Source organism: Barbus barbus, assembly GCF_936440315.1.
Source record: "Barbus barbus genome assembly, chromosome: 27".
Taxonomy (NCBI): Eukaryota; Metazoa; Chordata; class Actinopteri; order Cypriniformes; family Cyprinidae; genus Barbus; species Barbus barbus.
The window spans coordinates 8,181,043-8,192,170 of NC_136755.1; the positions used below are offsets into that span (position 1 = coordinate 8,181,043).

Sequence of the window (11,128 nt, forward strand, 5' to 3'; positions counted from 1 at the left end):
TTATTATTTTTGTTTCGTTTACAGCATAATGTTATGTGTGTGTGTGTGATCTAAAATAAATTTACGTTTTTAATATACTTCAGCAAATTATAAAATAAAATCAACTATTTTGTTTGAGCTGGTTCTGCGGATGACAACAGATTACGTCATAATTGTGCGCCGAGTGAGGGATTATTTCGGACGCTTATTCTCATTTTCTGAATTTAAGGTAATTTCATATGAAGTCCTGTCTTTTATGCAGTTTGCATTTGTTTAAAAAAAGAAAACTGATCGTTGTTAAAAGCCATCTGTAACGGAGACATCGATAACGTTAATATGGCGATGCATTGATTGGAAAAGATTCAGGGCATTGGCTCAAACATTGCTGTTGTTTTTTCCCTTGAGATCCACCAAAATGGCAATATTTCCCAGCTCACTAACAGAAGAGGAGGAAGCACTGCAGAAGAAATATGCTAAACTAAAGAAAAAGGTGAAAATATAATAGGTTTTCTAAGGCTGCATTAAAAAAGCACTATAATATTTTAAAAAGTAAAGTCTTATTTAAATTGATAAATAAATGTATATGCTTTATACAATACAGATAATAATAATAATAAACAGGAAAAATAATGTTGTCTTAATGTTCCAAAATTCATTAATTATGAAACTGTAAAGCAGCTCAATGTTGATTCAATTATACATTAACTGTATTTGAAGCCCCAGCTGCCAAAGGTGAAAAAGACACATATATGCATATATACAATCCTTTTGACATGTAGTGTTATCTACTTTCACATCCATCATGTAGAAAAAGGCCCTAATGGCTCTGAAGAAACAGAGCTCCACCAATCAGACGAGTCAGACAGGACTCAAGCGCAGTAAGTCAATTTATGGATTTCTAAACTTTCCAGATGCTCCTGAAATAAGTTTTGCATGAAATCTGTGATCTTCAAATGATCTCTCTGGCTGTCTCTGTTAAGCTTTGTCAGATCAGCCGGTGGTGGACACAGCGACTGCAACAGAGCAGGCCAAAATGCTGATCAAGTCTGGAGCGATCAGTGCCATCAAATCAGAGAACAAGAACTCAGGCTTCAAGCGCTCCAGGACACTTGAGGGGAAACTGAAAGTAAGAGACGTTTTCACCTCATTAATGGCAAGGCAACATGCATTTGATTTGTTTATTTTTCATACAAAGCTAATAATGGATTTTCTTTGTATCTCAGGATCCTGAGAAAGGTTCTGCCCCAGCATTCCTGCCATTTCAAAGGAGCGTCTCTACAGATGAGGAGCCTCCTGATGTAATGCTGTTTTACACTATAGAAATGATCCACTCAAGGATGCGTTTATTTGATCAAAAATACAGCAAAACAGAAAATACAGAAAAAACATTTTTCAGCATCATTACTCCAGTTTTCAGTGTCAAATGATCCAGTGAAATACAGAAAAACAGTAATATTTTGAAATATGATTTAAATTTAAAATAGCTGCTTTCTGTTTGAATATGTAATTTATTTCTGTGATCAAAGCTGACTTTTCAGCATCATTACTCCAGTCTTCAGTGTCACATGATCCTTCAGAAATCATTCTAATAAAGTGTGAATGTATGTTATATGTAAATAGGTCTGTTGAGTATATTAAATATTGTCAGTAGACTTGACTTTACACCATGTTGTTTTTTCTTGCTGTAGTCTGCTAAACGAGTCCATAGGAAATCATTGTATGAGAGGTGAGACTCATAATCTAATACCTTCATAGAAACAGTACTGCAGTCAAATTTAAAGCTGTTTTCTTTTACCTATAGTTTTGTTCCTGGCGATCGATCTCGTGATGATGAGGGAGGAATGTCGAGTCGAGATTCTGAGCGTGATCGGGAACGAGAGATGGACTGGGAGAGAGATCGAGAAAGAGACCGAGACCGGGACAGAGAGAGGGACCATGAAAGAGGCAGGGAGAGAGAACAGGATCGTGAACATGATCGGGACCGGAGCCGGGATAGAGACAGGGAAAGAGACCGGGACAGAGAACGAGATCGAGAAAGAGACAGAGAGCGGGACGGACCCTACAGACGTAAGTGAATCTGTGCAAAAGTAAATCACTTCACGGTCAGTGTTCATGTTGTGGCATTACAGTGTTTGTAAACAACTGAGAATATTTCATGCATTTGCCTTTTCTATAATCACTGATAATAAGCGTTGTTCTGTTGGAAATCTGAACGTCTAATAATCGTCTCTAATGTTGTTCAGGGTCAGACTCGTATCCAGAGCGCAGAGGTGTGCGCAAAGGAAACACTGTGTATGTATACGGCACAGGTTTAGTGGAAGACAGTTTGCGCTTGGCCTTCGCACCGCATGGAAACATAATCGACCTTTCGATGGACTCACCACGCAAGTAAGATTGTTTTCTGTTTCTTTTGGGCACAAGAAACCTCATTATTATCCATGTTCAAAACAGTTGTTCTGCTTCATATTTTTGTGAAAATCGTGATATATTTTTTTCAAAATATAAATCTTTTGTAACATTGTAAATGTCTTTACTGTCACCTTTGATCAATCTAATGCAGCCTTGCTAATTAAAAGTGATCTTTAATCTTGGTTCCTTCTTTTGAATTGAGAAATGTCTGAGAAAACACAAAATATTTAACCCATTTTTGCCCTCTGTCTCTTACTAGTTGTGCTTTTGTCACCTTTGAGAAGATTGAATCAGCAGACCAGGCTGTGGCAGAGGTCAGTAGTCCATTTAACGAGCCACTTTCCACACTTTTGTATTGTTATATTTTCATACTTTATACTTCCTCTCTGTACCTTTAAGAATTCTATATATCAATGACCTCAGTTCACTTCACATGTAATTTGCATGCATATATATATATATATATATAATGTATGTGTGTGTATATATACAGTTGAAGTCAAATGTTTACACCCCCCTTTCAGAATCTGCAAAATGTTAATTATTTTACCAAAATAAGAGGGATCATACAAAATGCATGTTATGGTTTATTTAGGATTCAATTCAATTCAACTATTATTTTCTCTTGTGGACTATATGTAAACATCTTTTATGTGAAATATCTTATTCAGGTCAGTCCTAAATAAACATTAACATGCATTTTGTATGATCCCTCTAATTTTTGTCAAATAATTAACATTTTGCAGATTCTGAAAGGAGGGTGTAAACATTTGACCTCAACTGTATATGCGTAGTTGACGTATCAATGTGTCCTATGGTGTGAATATATAAATGTCTATATATATATATATATAAAATCATAAGTGGTGAATAAATACTAGTCGTGATCCATATTTGTTTTAGTAAATTATACTTGATTCTATATTTGCCTTATACAAGGCCATAGCAGCAGAATAATTTGTCTATCCAAACTGTGTCCTTGCACAATATTAACTTGTACAGTAAAATGATTTATGCTAAAAATGAGAATAAAGTAAAACTTGAGCAGTTTGCATTCACAAAGTATATCAATGTTAAGTATTATTTAGATACCAATATTGTATTTAATTTTTATTATAGTTTAAGATTTAGAAATGTTATGCGCTTTTGTCATTTTAAATAGTTTTATAGTATAAGTTTAGTTTTTTTATATTTTATTTCAGTTTTAGTAATTCTAGTATTCAACTTGCACTTATTTCAGTTGAAGTTGTTTTATTTGATACTATTTCAGGTATATAGAAAACTGTTCTAGATAGTTCTGGTACACTAAAAGCCAACCACACAAGTGATCTGAGAACCCACCGACTACTTTTATGGACAGTCATACAAGCTCTAGTGGCCATGTGTGAATGAGCTCATGGTTCTGACATCAATACCATGTCTATTTCTGATGTTTTGTAGCTTTACATCCATAAATAGTCTATTGTGGACTGTAGAGTTTTTGTACTGTGTATATTTAAGCTTGTCTGCATTGCATGTTAACACTCCAGCATTACAAATGCACAAAAAGAAATCTGTTTTCTGTGACAGGACCCTGTGTCAGTATTTAACAAATCTTTATTTACTGTAAGAAAACCCTGTTTTTAAACTATTTCTGTCTCTCAGCTGAATGGCACTACTGTGGGTGACGTCAACATCAAAGTCAGCATTGCCAGGAAGCAACCCATGCTTGATGCTGCCACAGGGAAATCTGTCTGGGCTTCTCTTGGTAAATAAAGACATTTCACAGGGGGGGAAAAAAACTGTCAAGCAGGTTGAGTGTTGCACACTTGACTAACCCATTTCTATTTCTGTCTTCTTTTCTTGCTCCTGCTTTTTTCGTCCTTCACAGCTGTGCAGAACAGTGCCAAGGGCTCGTACAGAGACAAACGGAGCCAGGTCGTCTACGCTGACGATTTTTTAAAACAGTAATTTAGCATTTGTTCAACTTGTAAAAAGGTCCAGCATTCGATTTTGTCTACATACAGCAGACACTTTGTTTTAAAAAAAAAAAATCGGTTACTTTTCTGTCATTTAATTAGCAGCGTTTACTGCTCAGTGTTTCTGGACATTTAACTCAGTCGTGGATTATGTCACTGTGTTCAATAATCAATAAACATTTCCATCAGCATGCCTGGGTTGACTTCATAATATGGGTTAACTATAAAACCGTTACCTCAATGAAACATCTATACAGTGCATCTTCAGAGATAGACAGGCAGAAACTATAAGCCTGTTGAGTTTTTAGCTGTGACATCAAGCAAATCTGAGCTTTGTATAATGGGTTTGTGTATGAATAATAACTGATTTACTGTGTGGAACAAGCCTTCCCCCGCAACAGTTCACAACATTAGGTGGTATTGATGAAATGAGCTCCAGTTCAGACCTTCCAGTGCTCTTTTTGCCTAAAGGGAAACAGAATACTGAGAACACAAATACAGAGGCATGCGCTGTTATATAAACTCTCTGCATACTAAAGAGTAACATATCAGATTTAATGGGAAACACTTAACTTTTCTTTTTTTAAAGAAAGATATACAACATTACGCACATGAATATGGGGAAAATATCAAAACAAACATTTTTTTAAACAAATTGAGAAACTGCAACTCTCAATATGACAAGTAATAATAGTGTAAAAAAACAAGTAAATAGTGATTTTAAGATCTTTCCCAGTTGCTCATTCAAGTATGTAAAAGCTGTGACTATAAAACTCTTCCTATATGTCTCAGCGCAAGTCAGTTGTTAGATTAGGATTTGTGCAAAATCATACATTTACATAATGGTGGATACATTGTGGAATGGTGGAAACCAAGCTTAACATGTTTAATCTAGCTGTTTATAAAGAATGCATAGGTAGACTCAGTAAAACAATAGGTAGGAAGAGTTGCCTGAAGGTTCTGGGTGGAAGAGAGGAGATACTCCAGCTGGTGAAAGATGAAGCTTGCAAACAGACGAGCAAGAGGAGGAGAGTCTGAAGATATTATGAGATATGCGAATAAGGGGTAGGTTAGCAGTATTGAGGGCATCAGTGAGAATGCAAGAGCAGAGAAAAGGAACGAGCACAAGAGGGAGTTGTTTAGTTTGCAATGCATCTACTGGAAGAAAAAGGAGTGGTGACCTATGGAGGGTGATGGCTTTATATCTAAGGAACAGGAATCCACTAACATCACTCATTTTCAAGTATTGAATTTTTAGGGGAAGATTTTCTTTTCGGTGATAACAGGAAGAATGTCTGGTTAGGAGGTCAGAGACACAAGCTTTCCTGGGTTTGTAGAACATGCATTGATGATATGGGAGCAGATCTAGACTGCCAAGAAGGTCAAGAAAGACCTCTTCTGGCTAGACTTGGCAAATGCTTATGGGTCAGTTTCACACCAGCCTGTTGGCTTTTCACTAGAGTTGCTTTATTTACTAATTTAGAATGTATTAGGACCTTGGTCTTTCAAGCTTACTCCTTTATTTCCAACCTGCTTCAGCTCACCTGGCCTGTGTCTTTTCAAGTGATCCTAAAGACCCTGCTATCCTTCATTGTGGAGGGGAAAAGAATCCCAGTGCTGGTAGAGCAGCCACCTCAAAGCTAAGAGAGTCTAGACTCTAGAGTGGTGACTGAAGTAACTACGATGAAAGAAGAAGGGTATCTTGATTAGAGTGGTAAACCAGAAGCAGAATGAATGTTGGAGGTTACATCTGACAAAGCTGTAGGCTGGTGGACGTGTGGTAGGTGCCCCAGGCTAGGATAAGATTTTTAATAAGATCTGGCTGACTGATTGCAAGATCGCCTTGGTGCAGGGATGGTGTAGATGGTGATATAATCAGGTTCTGCATAAGTTGGCAGACATGTTTCAGATGTATATAAAGGCAAACAAAAGCACCCCTGCCTCACAAAGGCAGTTCATAAAATTTGTGAAAATGGGAGGGCTTTGCCAAGTCTTGCCCAGAGGGAACCAAATCAAAAATAATTGTTGAATAAAGTCACACAAAAAGTATTCTCGTAGCTCCATTAAATTATGATTGAACCACTTATGTCACATGGACTATTTAAATTATGTCCTTACTACCTTTCTGGGCCTTGAATGTAGGTGAACTATCCCTTTAATGGGGCAAAATATCTAAGAAAGACCGCAGCTGGACCAAAGGCACTGACAGAGATGCAGCATGCAGTAATTCCCAACAGGTACCTGTATATGTAACAGTGGAGTCACTATTGTTTGGACCCTTTTGATTTTTATTGTACGGACAAAAAACTGTTAAAGATATTATTTTGTGTTCAACAGAAGAAAGTCAAAGGAGAAAATCACAGGTTTGACAACATTAGATTGAATAAATCATGGCAGAATTTTTATTTTTAGGCAAACTTTAACTGAATAATTCATTCACTCCATGCTATAGAGCTCAAATGCATAGTAGTTACTTATCGATTTCAAAGACATTTTCATGGCTGTGCAAAGTAAAAATAGAGAAGTGTATAATGAAAAAACAGAATTTTCATTATAACACCTACTTTACCTATTCAAATATGACTTAAACCCTAGCCCAACACCACCCTCATTGTTTTGCTGCATCTCCATGTGGTTTTGGGGCATGGTCTTTCCGTGTTGCTCCATCAGGTGACGGCGCAGAGCAGACTTGTGGGCAAAGCTGACGTGGCAGTACGCACACACATACGGCCGCTCCCCACTGTGCACATTCATGTGGTCATACAGTGTTGACTTCTGAGTGAAGGTCTTGTGGCACAGGGGGCAACAGTGGAGCTTGGAAACTCCACGGTGGACGATCATGTGGCGGTTGAGGATATTAAAGTGGCTGAAGTGTTTCCCGCAGCATGGACACACGTACAGCCGGTGTGTTGACAGGGAATGCATGGCTAAGTCCTGCAATGAGGAAACCGCTAGTCCGCACTGCTCGCACACCACTGGTCCCGCTACGCAGGACGTGGATCCCACCACTGCCACGGACTCATCAGCAGCTCCATGTTCATTTGTATGTCTCCCAACTTCCCCACTGGAAGCTTCCACACCAAAGTGTGCAGGACCTCCATCAGAGCCAATCTCTTCTCCTTGTCCCTCTCCAGGCCTGTACTCAATGCAGATGGTGCCGTCTGCGAGATTCTGATTGGACTTGTAATCAGCCTGAAAGTCCGCTCCAAAATTATCCACTGTCTCATCTGGCGTCGGAAGGTGCTCCTGATAATCCTGATAGTTACCCAAGAGCTTGGGGTCTTTGAATATGTACCGCTTCCTGTGTTTAAAGCCTCTTCCTCTGCCTCCCCTGTGCTCTCCGTGCCGTCGTCTCCAAATGCGACCTGCTCCTCTGATGCCGTTGCCTTCGGCTCGCCCTTCCATATTGGGCTCCTCTATACCTGCGTCCAGCAGACCTTGGTCATCCAACACAACAACAGCTTCTCTGTCTTCCTCCTCAGCACCAGAGGTCTTCTCTGGGTCTTGATGTTCATCGTTGATCTGCACCCGAATGATGTCACTCTCAGGCCTGTCTTCTCCCACGAATTGGCCAGATGCATCTGATCCTCTGACCTGTTATGGTAAAAACATAAATTAGTAAACCACAACCAAGCAAACTACCACACTAAGAGCTGATCTAATCCTTTCGGGTGTTCAGATTGGTAGAGATTTACACCAACATAGAAATCAGAAGTCGATTTGATGCATGACTGTTGTTGGTGATGGGTCTTTTTGTAAAATGAAAATCATCTGTGCTGCAAGGGAAACCCATTAAGGTTGGATGATATATTGAATATTCATGATTTGCAATGATTCCACTGGTGGTATTGTGAATGTTAAAATTATTCTAATGAAATGTTTCCAAAAGAGCATTATACAAATTTCCAGATCCTTCATTGTCTCAAAACATTGTCTCTGTGAGCATTATTAGCATCTGAAGCAAATCCAACACAGATTTACATGGATGTTGAAGAGATCCCAATGAATGAGTGCTTACACTGACAATCACAGGCATAGACTGATAGTCGTCTGATTTCACAGTCTGAATAGACTTGTTTGAGGTTGAGACATTCACAGCTGGGCTGCAGCTCTGGGGCTGCATGTACTGGCTCAGGGCTCCTCTGCATTTCTCCACCACATGCTCCATCTGCAGGTAGCTGGCTGCAGTCAGGTAGTTCACGATCTCTTTGGCACTGAACTGCAGCATCCCTGTGTAACAGGACTGGAGGAGCTCACATACCACCGCTGAGCTGTGCAACATTGACACCTGCTGGATAGAGAGAGCATTTGTTGACAGAATCAAAACTGTTGATATAAAAATAAAATAAAAAATAATCATGTCCATCTAGAAAAAGTACGCTCTAATTTTTTAAGCAACACCAAACAGAACTGCATAAATTCAAACAACAAATACCAAAGGTCCATTCACACCAAGAAAAATAACTATACGGTTAAATATATTTGTGTCCACACCAATGCACGACAACATTCTGTATAATATAATCACGTGCTGCACTTATGTTGTCTGCCACTTTATATGCTCAACCTCTTTAAAGTTGGAAAGAATTTAATTGCCTGTCAATGTCTTATTGTTCATCGGCTAGAAAACAAAATCACTCTGAAAATTATTCCAATGATACTTGTTCCATATTCTCATAAAAATGTACATTTTTATTTTAAAATTATTTAAATTTTTTCATTAATGTCCCTTAAAATCAAGTGCCACCAAGCCATATCTAAAACATTTAAGAGATAATGAGGTTACTTAAAATAGTTCAAATGAAAATGTATATCAACATTTTTGCATGATTTTAAGGGATGGGTTCATCTAAAATCAATGAAACAAAAACTGATGTGCATCAAAAGCTGTTATTACTTCAGGCTGTCCAGATGTTATTAGATTTAACCTTATACATAAAAAATAAGATGCACCAAAGTAACACTAATCATACAGAAGATTTCACAAGAACTTGACAACAAATGGCTTTACCTGTAGCTCTGATGAGGGGTTCATGAGAAACTGGTCCCTGAGAAAAACAGAGCAAGCAGCCAGAACGACCTTGTGACCCCTGAACATGCGCCTGCCTCCCGCCACGATGGTAACATCACAGAAGTGCTGCTGTGTCCGCAGGAAGTTCATGTTACTCAGGGCGGTGTCTCCATGCCCAGGCAAACGGAAACTCACTACATCCACTTCCATGTTTTCACTACAGGAAGCAAAAAATATATATATATTTTTACTATTTGGAATATTTCATATGAATGCCAACAAAACAAATATCTGCACTTAAAAATAACCAAGTTACTGTTACTACAATAGTTCATACCTTTATTTTAATAGTTCATAAGTTTACACACCCCTAGCTCTTAATGAAATGGGTTGCCTTCTTGAGCATCAATGACTGTTTGCAGCTTTGGATCTCAAAAACATACAGTCACTGCTGGAAAGAGCTGGAAGATGCTGGAAATCCAAACAATATGCAGGACCTGGAGAATATTTATGAAGAACAGTGGGCTGTTTGACTGCTCAGGGCTGCTTTTCCAAAAGCATCGTCAGACTATATAGATCGTAAAAACCATTGCCACCAATGGTCTCTATGATGCTCTTGAGAAACACAGCCCAGGACTCATGAACAACTATCACAACACAGCTGTAGATTAATAACAACACACAGTATTAACAATTAAACATACATTTTGTTTAGTTATAAATATATTGAGTTATTAAATACATTGTTCAAGGCAGTACTAAACTCGTTTGTGCTCCGTGTGTTTTAAAACAATTACGGCTAAGAATCGCAGAAAGAAATGAAGTCATGAAACTCACCAAGAAATCATGAATATGAAAGATGAATTTCAGAATAAAAGCCCCCTTTGGCCAACAATAAGCCTGGGTTTCGGGACCCCCGGGGGTCTCAAAGCGGTAGGAAGGGGTCGTGGGAAAAATGTTAATTTTGAACGAGTGTACTTGCCTAATGGCCCCATCTACCGACGAAATTATATAAAGTTTAATAAATTGAAAGCGTTACTGGTTGACATGGCAACCGCGATGGCTCAGAAAATTCATTTGTATCAACTTTGTAAAGTAAAAAAAAATAATCCTATTCATAGAAAGGCCATTGATTCATATTACATCGAGATAGAGGCGGAGAGATGAGGATCACGTGTTCCTTAATAACAATCACATTACAGCCTTGTGCGACACACAGTCGCCGTTTACGGATCCCATAGGAATGAATGGGAAGAGCCGTAAACTGAATCCCACCTGTCGCAAAAAGTCGGTGACTTCTCTTATAATACGGCATTTTTTCCGTGGTAAATTCTAAAAATAGTTCAATCCAAAAGTATTTTTTAGTGTAAAACATGTTGAAGATTAGCGCACAGGCTGTCGATTCATTAAATGATGAGCTGTTTCCTCAAAAAAGCTGTTTATTCAGCGTAGTGAAGCCTCTCCTCCATTGACATCCATTTAAAAAATCGGTCTCTGGTCTCTCTTTTTTTAAACAAATAACATTCACAGGGGATACAGTCAAAGTAAAAAAATACATACACAATCAGAATACAAAACAGTAATTACCTGAATTAAAGTAGTAACAAAAAAAAAAAGAAATATAAGAAAAACTAAATAAATAATAGTTACTATAAACATTTTAAAATAAATAATTTATAGAAAAATTAAAATAAACTATAACTAAAATGAAAAATTACACATAAAATGTCAACTTCAAGAAATACTCAGGAGGTAATCCTTACAACAAAGT

General features: G+C 38.0%; 2 protein-coding genes across 4 annotated transcripts; one reads left to right on the plus strand and one right to left on the minus strand.

Annotated features, from left to right (window-relative positions):
* The first annotated feature begins 132 nt into the window (after positions 1–132).
* Positions 133–4,536, plus strand: LOC306847003 (negative elongation factor E-like). The gene is made up of 11 exons (XM_079380737.1): positions 133–208; positions 385–469; positions 788–857; positions 960–1,105; positions 1,203–1,277; positions 1,668–1,705; positions 1,781–2,046; positions 2,223–2,367; positions 2,648–2,702; positions 4,033–4,135; positions 4,259–4,536. Exons 2-11 carry the CDS (start codon positions 395–397, stop codon positions 4,336–4,338), a joined length of 1,053 nt encoding a protein of 350 aa, XP_079236863.1. The 5' UTR covers positions 133–208; positions 385–394; the 3' UTR covers positions 4,339–4,536.
* Positions 4,537–6,619: 2,083 nt separating this feature from the next.
* LOC306846907 (uncharacterized protein) lies at positions 6,620–10,852 on the minus strand. Of its 3 annotated transcripts, none has more exons than XM_079380600.1 (5): positions 10,195–10,852; positions 9,726–9,854; positions 9,358–9,574; positions 8,365–8,634; positions 6,620–7,940 (listed from the first exon to the last, which is right to left on the minus strand). In XM_079380600.1, exons 3-5 carry the CDS (start codon positions 9,565–9,567, stop codon positions 6,912–6,914), a joined length of 1,509 nt encoding a protein of 502 aa, XP_079236726.1. In that variant the 5' UTR covers positions 9,568–9,574; positions 9,726–9,854; positions 10,195–10,852; the 3' UTR covers positions 6,620–6,911. The 3 variants fall into 3 exon arrangements, with proteins under 3 accessions (XP_079236726.1, XP_079236727.1, XP_079236725.1); XM_079380601.1 differs by having other exon boundaries at positions 9,695–9,854; positions 10,195–10,567; XM_079380599.1 differs by having other exon boundaries at positions 8,365–8,637; positions 10,195–10,565.
* Between the last annotated feature and the right edge of the window lie 276 nt (positions 10,853–11,128).

Bases quoted from the DNA above. Each gene is read 5' to 3' on its own strand.
- LOC306846907 (XM_079380599.1), bottom strand. From the start codon at position 9,567: ATGGAAGTGGATGTAGTGAGTTTCCGTTTGCCTGGGCATGGAGACACC. The intron at 8,638-9,357 runs GTAAAGCCATTT...CTCTCTATCCAG, and splicing joins ACCCCTCATCAGAGCTACAG to CAGGTGTCAATGTTGCACAG. The intron at 7,941-8,364 runs GTAAGCACTCAT...TTACCATAACAG, and splicing joins CTATGCCTGTGATTGTCAGT to GTCAGAGGATCAGATGCATC.
- LOC306847003 (XM_079380737.1), top strand. From the start codon at position 395: ATGGCAATATTTCCCAGCTCACTAACAGAAGAGGAGGAAGCACTGCAG. The intron at 470-787 runs GTGAAAATATAA...TCCATCATGTAG, and splicing joins ATGCTAAACTAAAGAAAAAG to AAAAAGGCCCTAATGGCTCT. The intron at 1,706-1,780 runs GTGAGACTCATA...TTTTACCTATAG, and splicing joins AGGAAATCATTGTATGAGAG to TTTTGTTCCTGGCGATCGAT.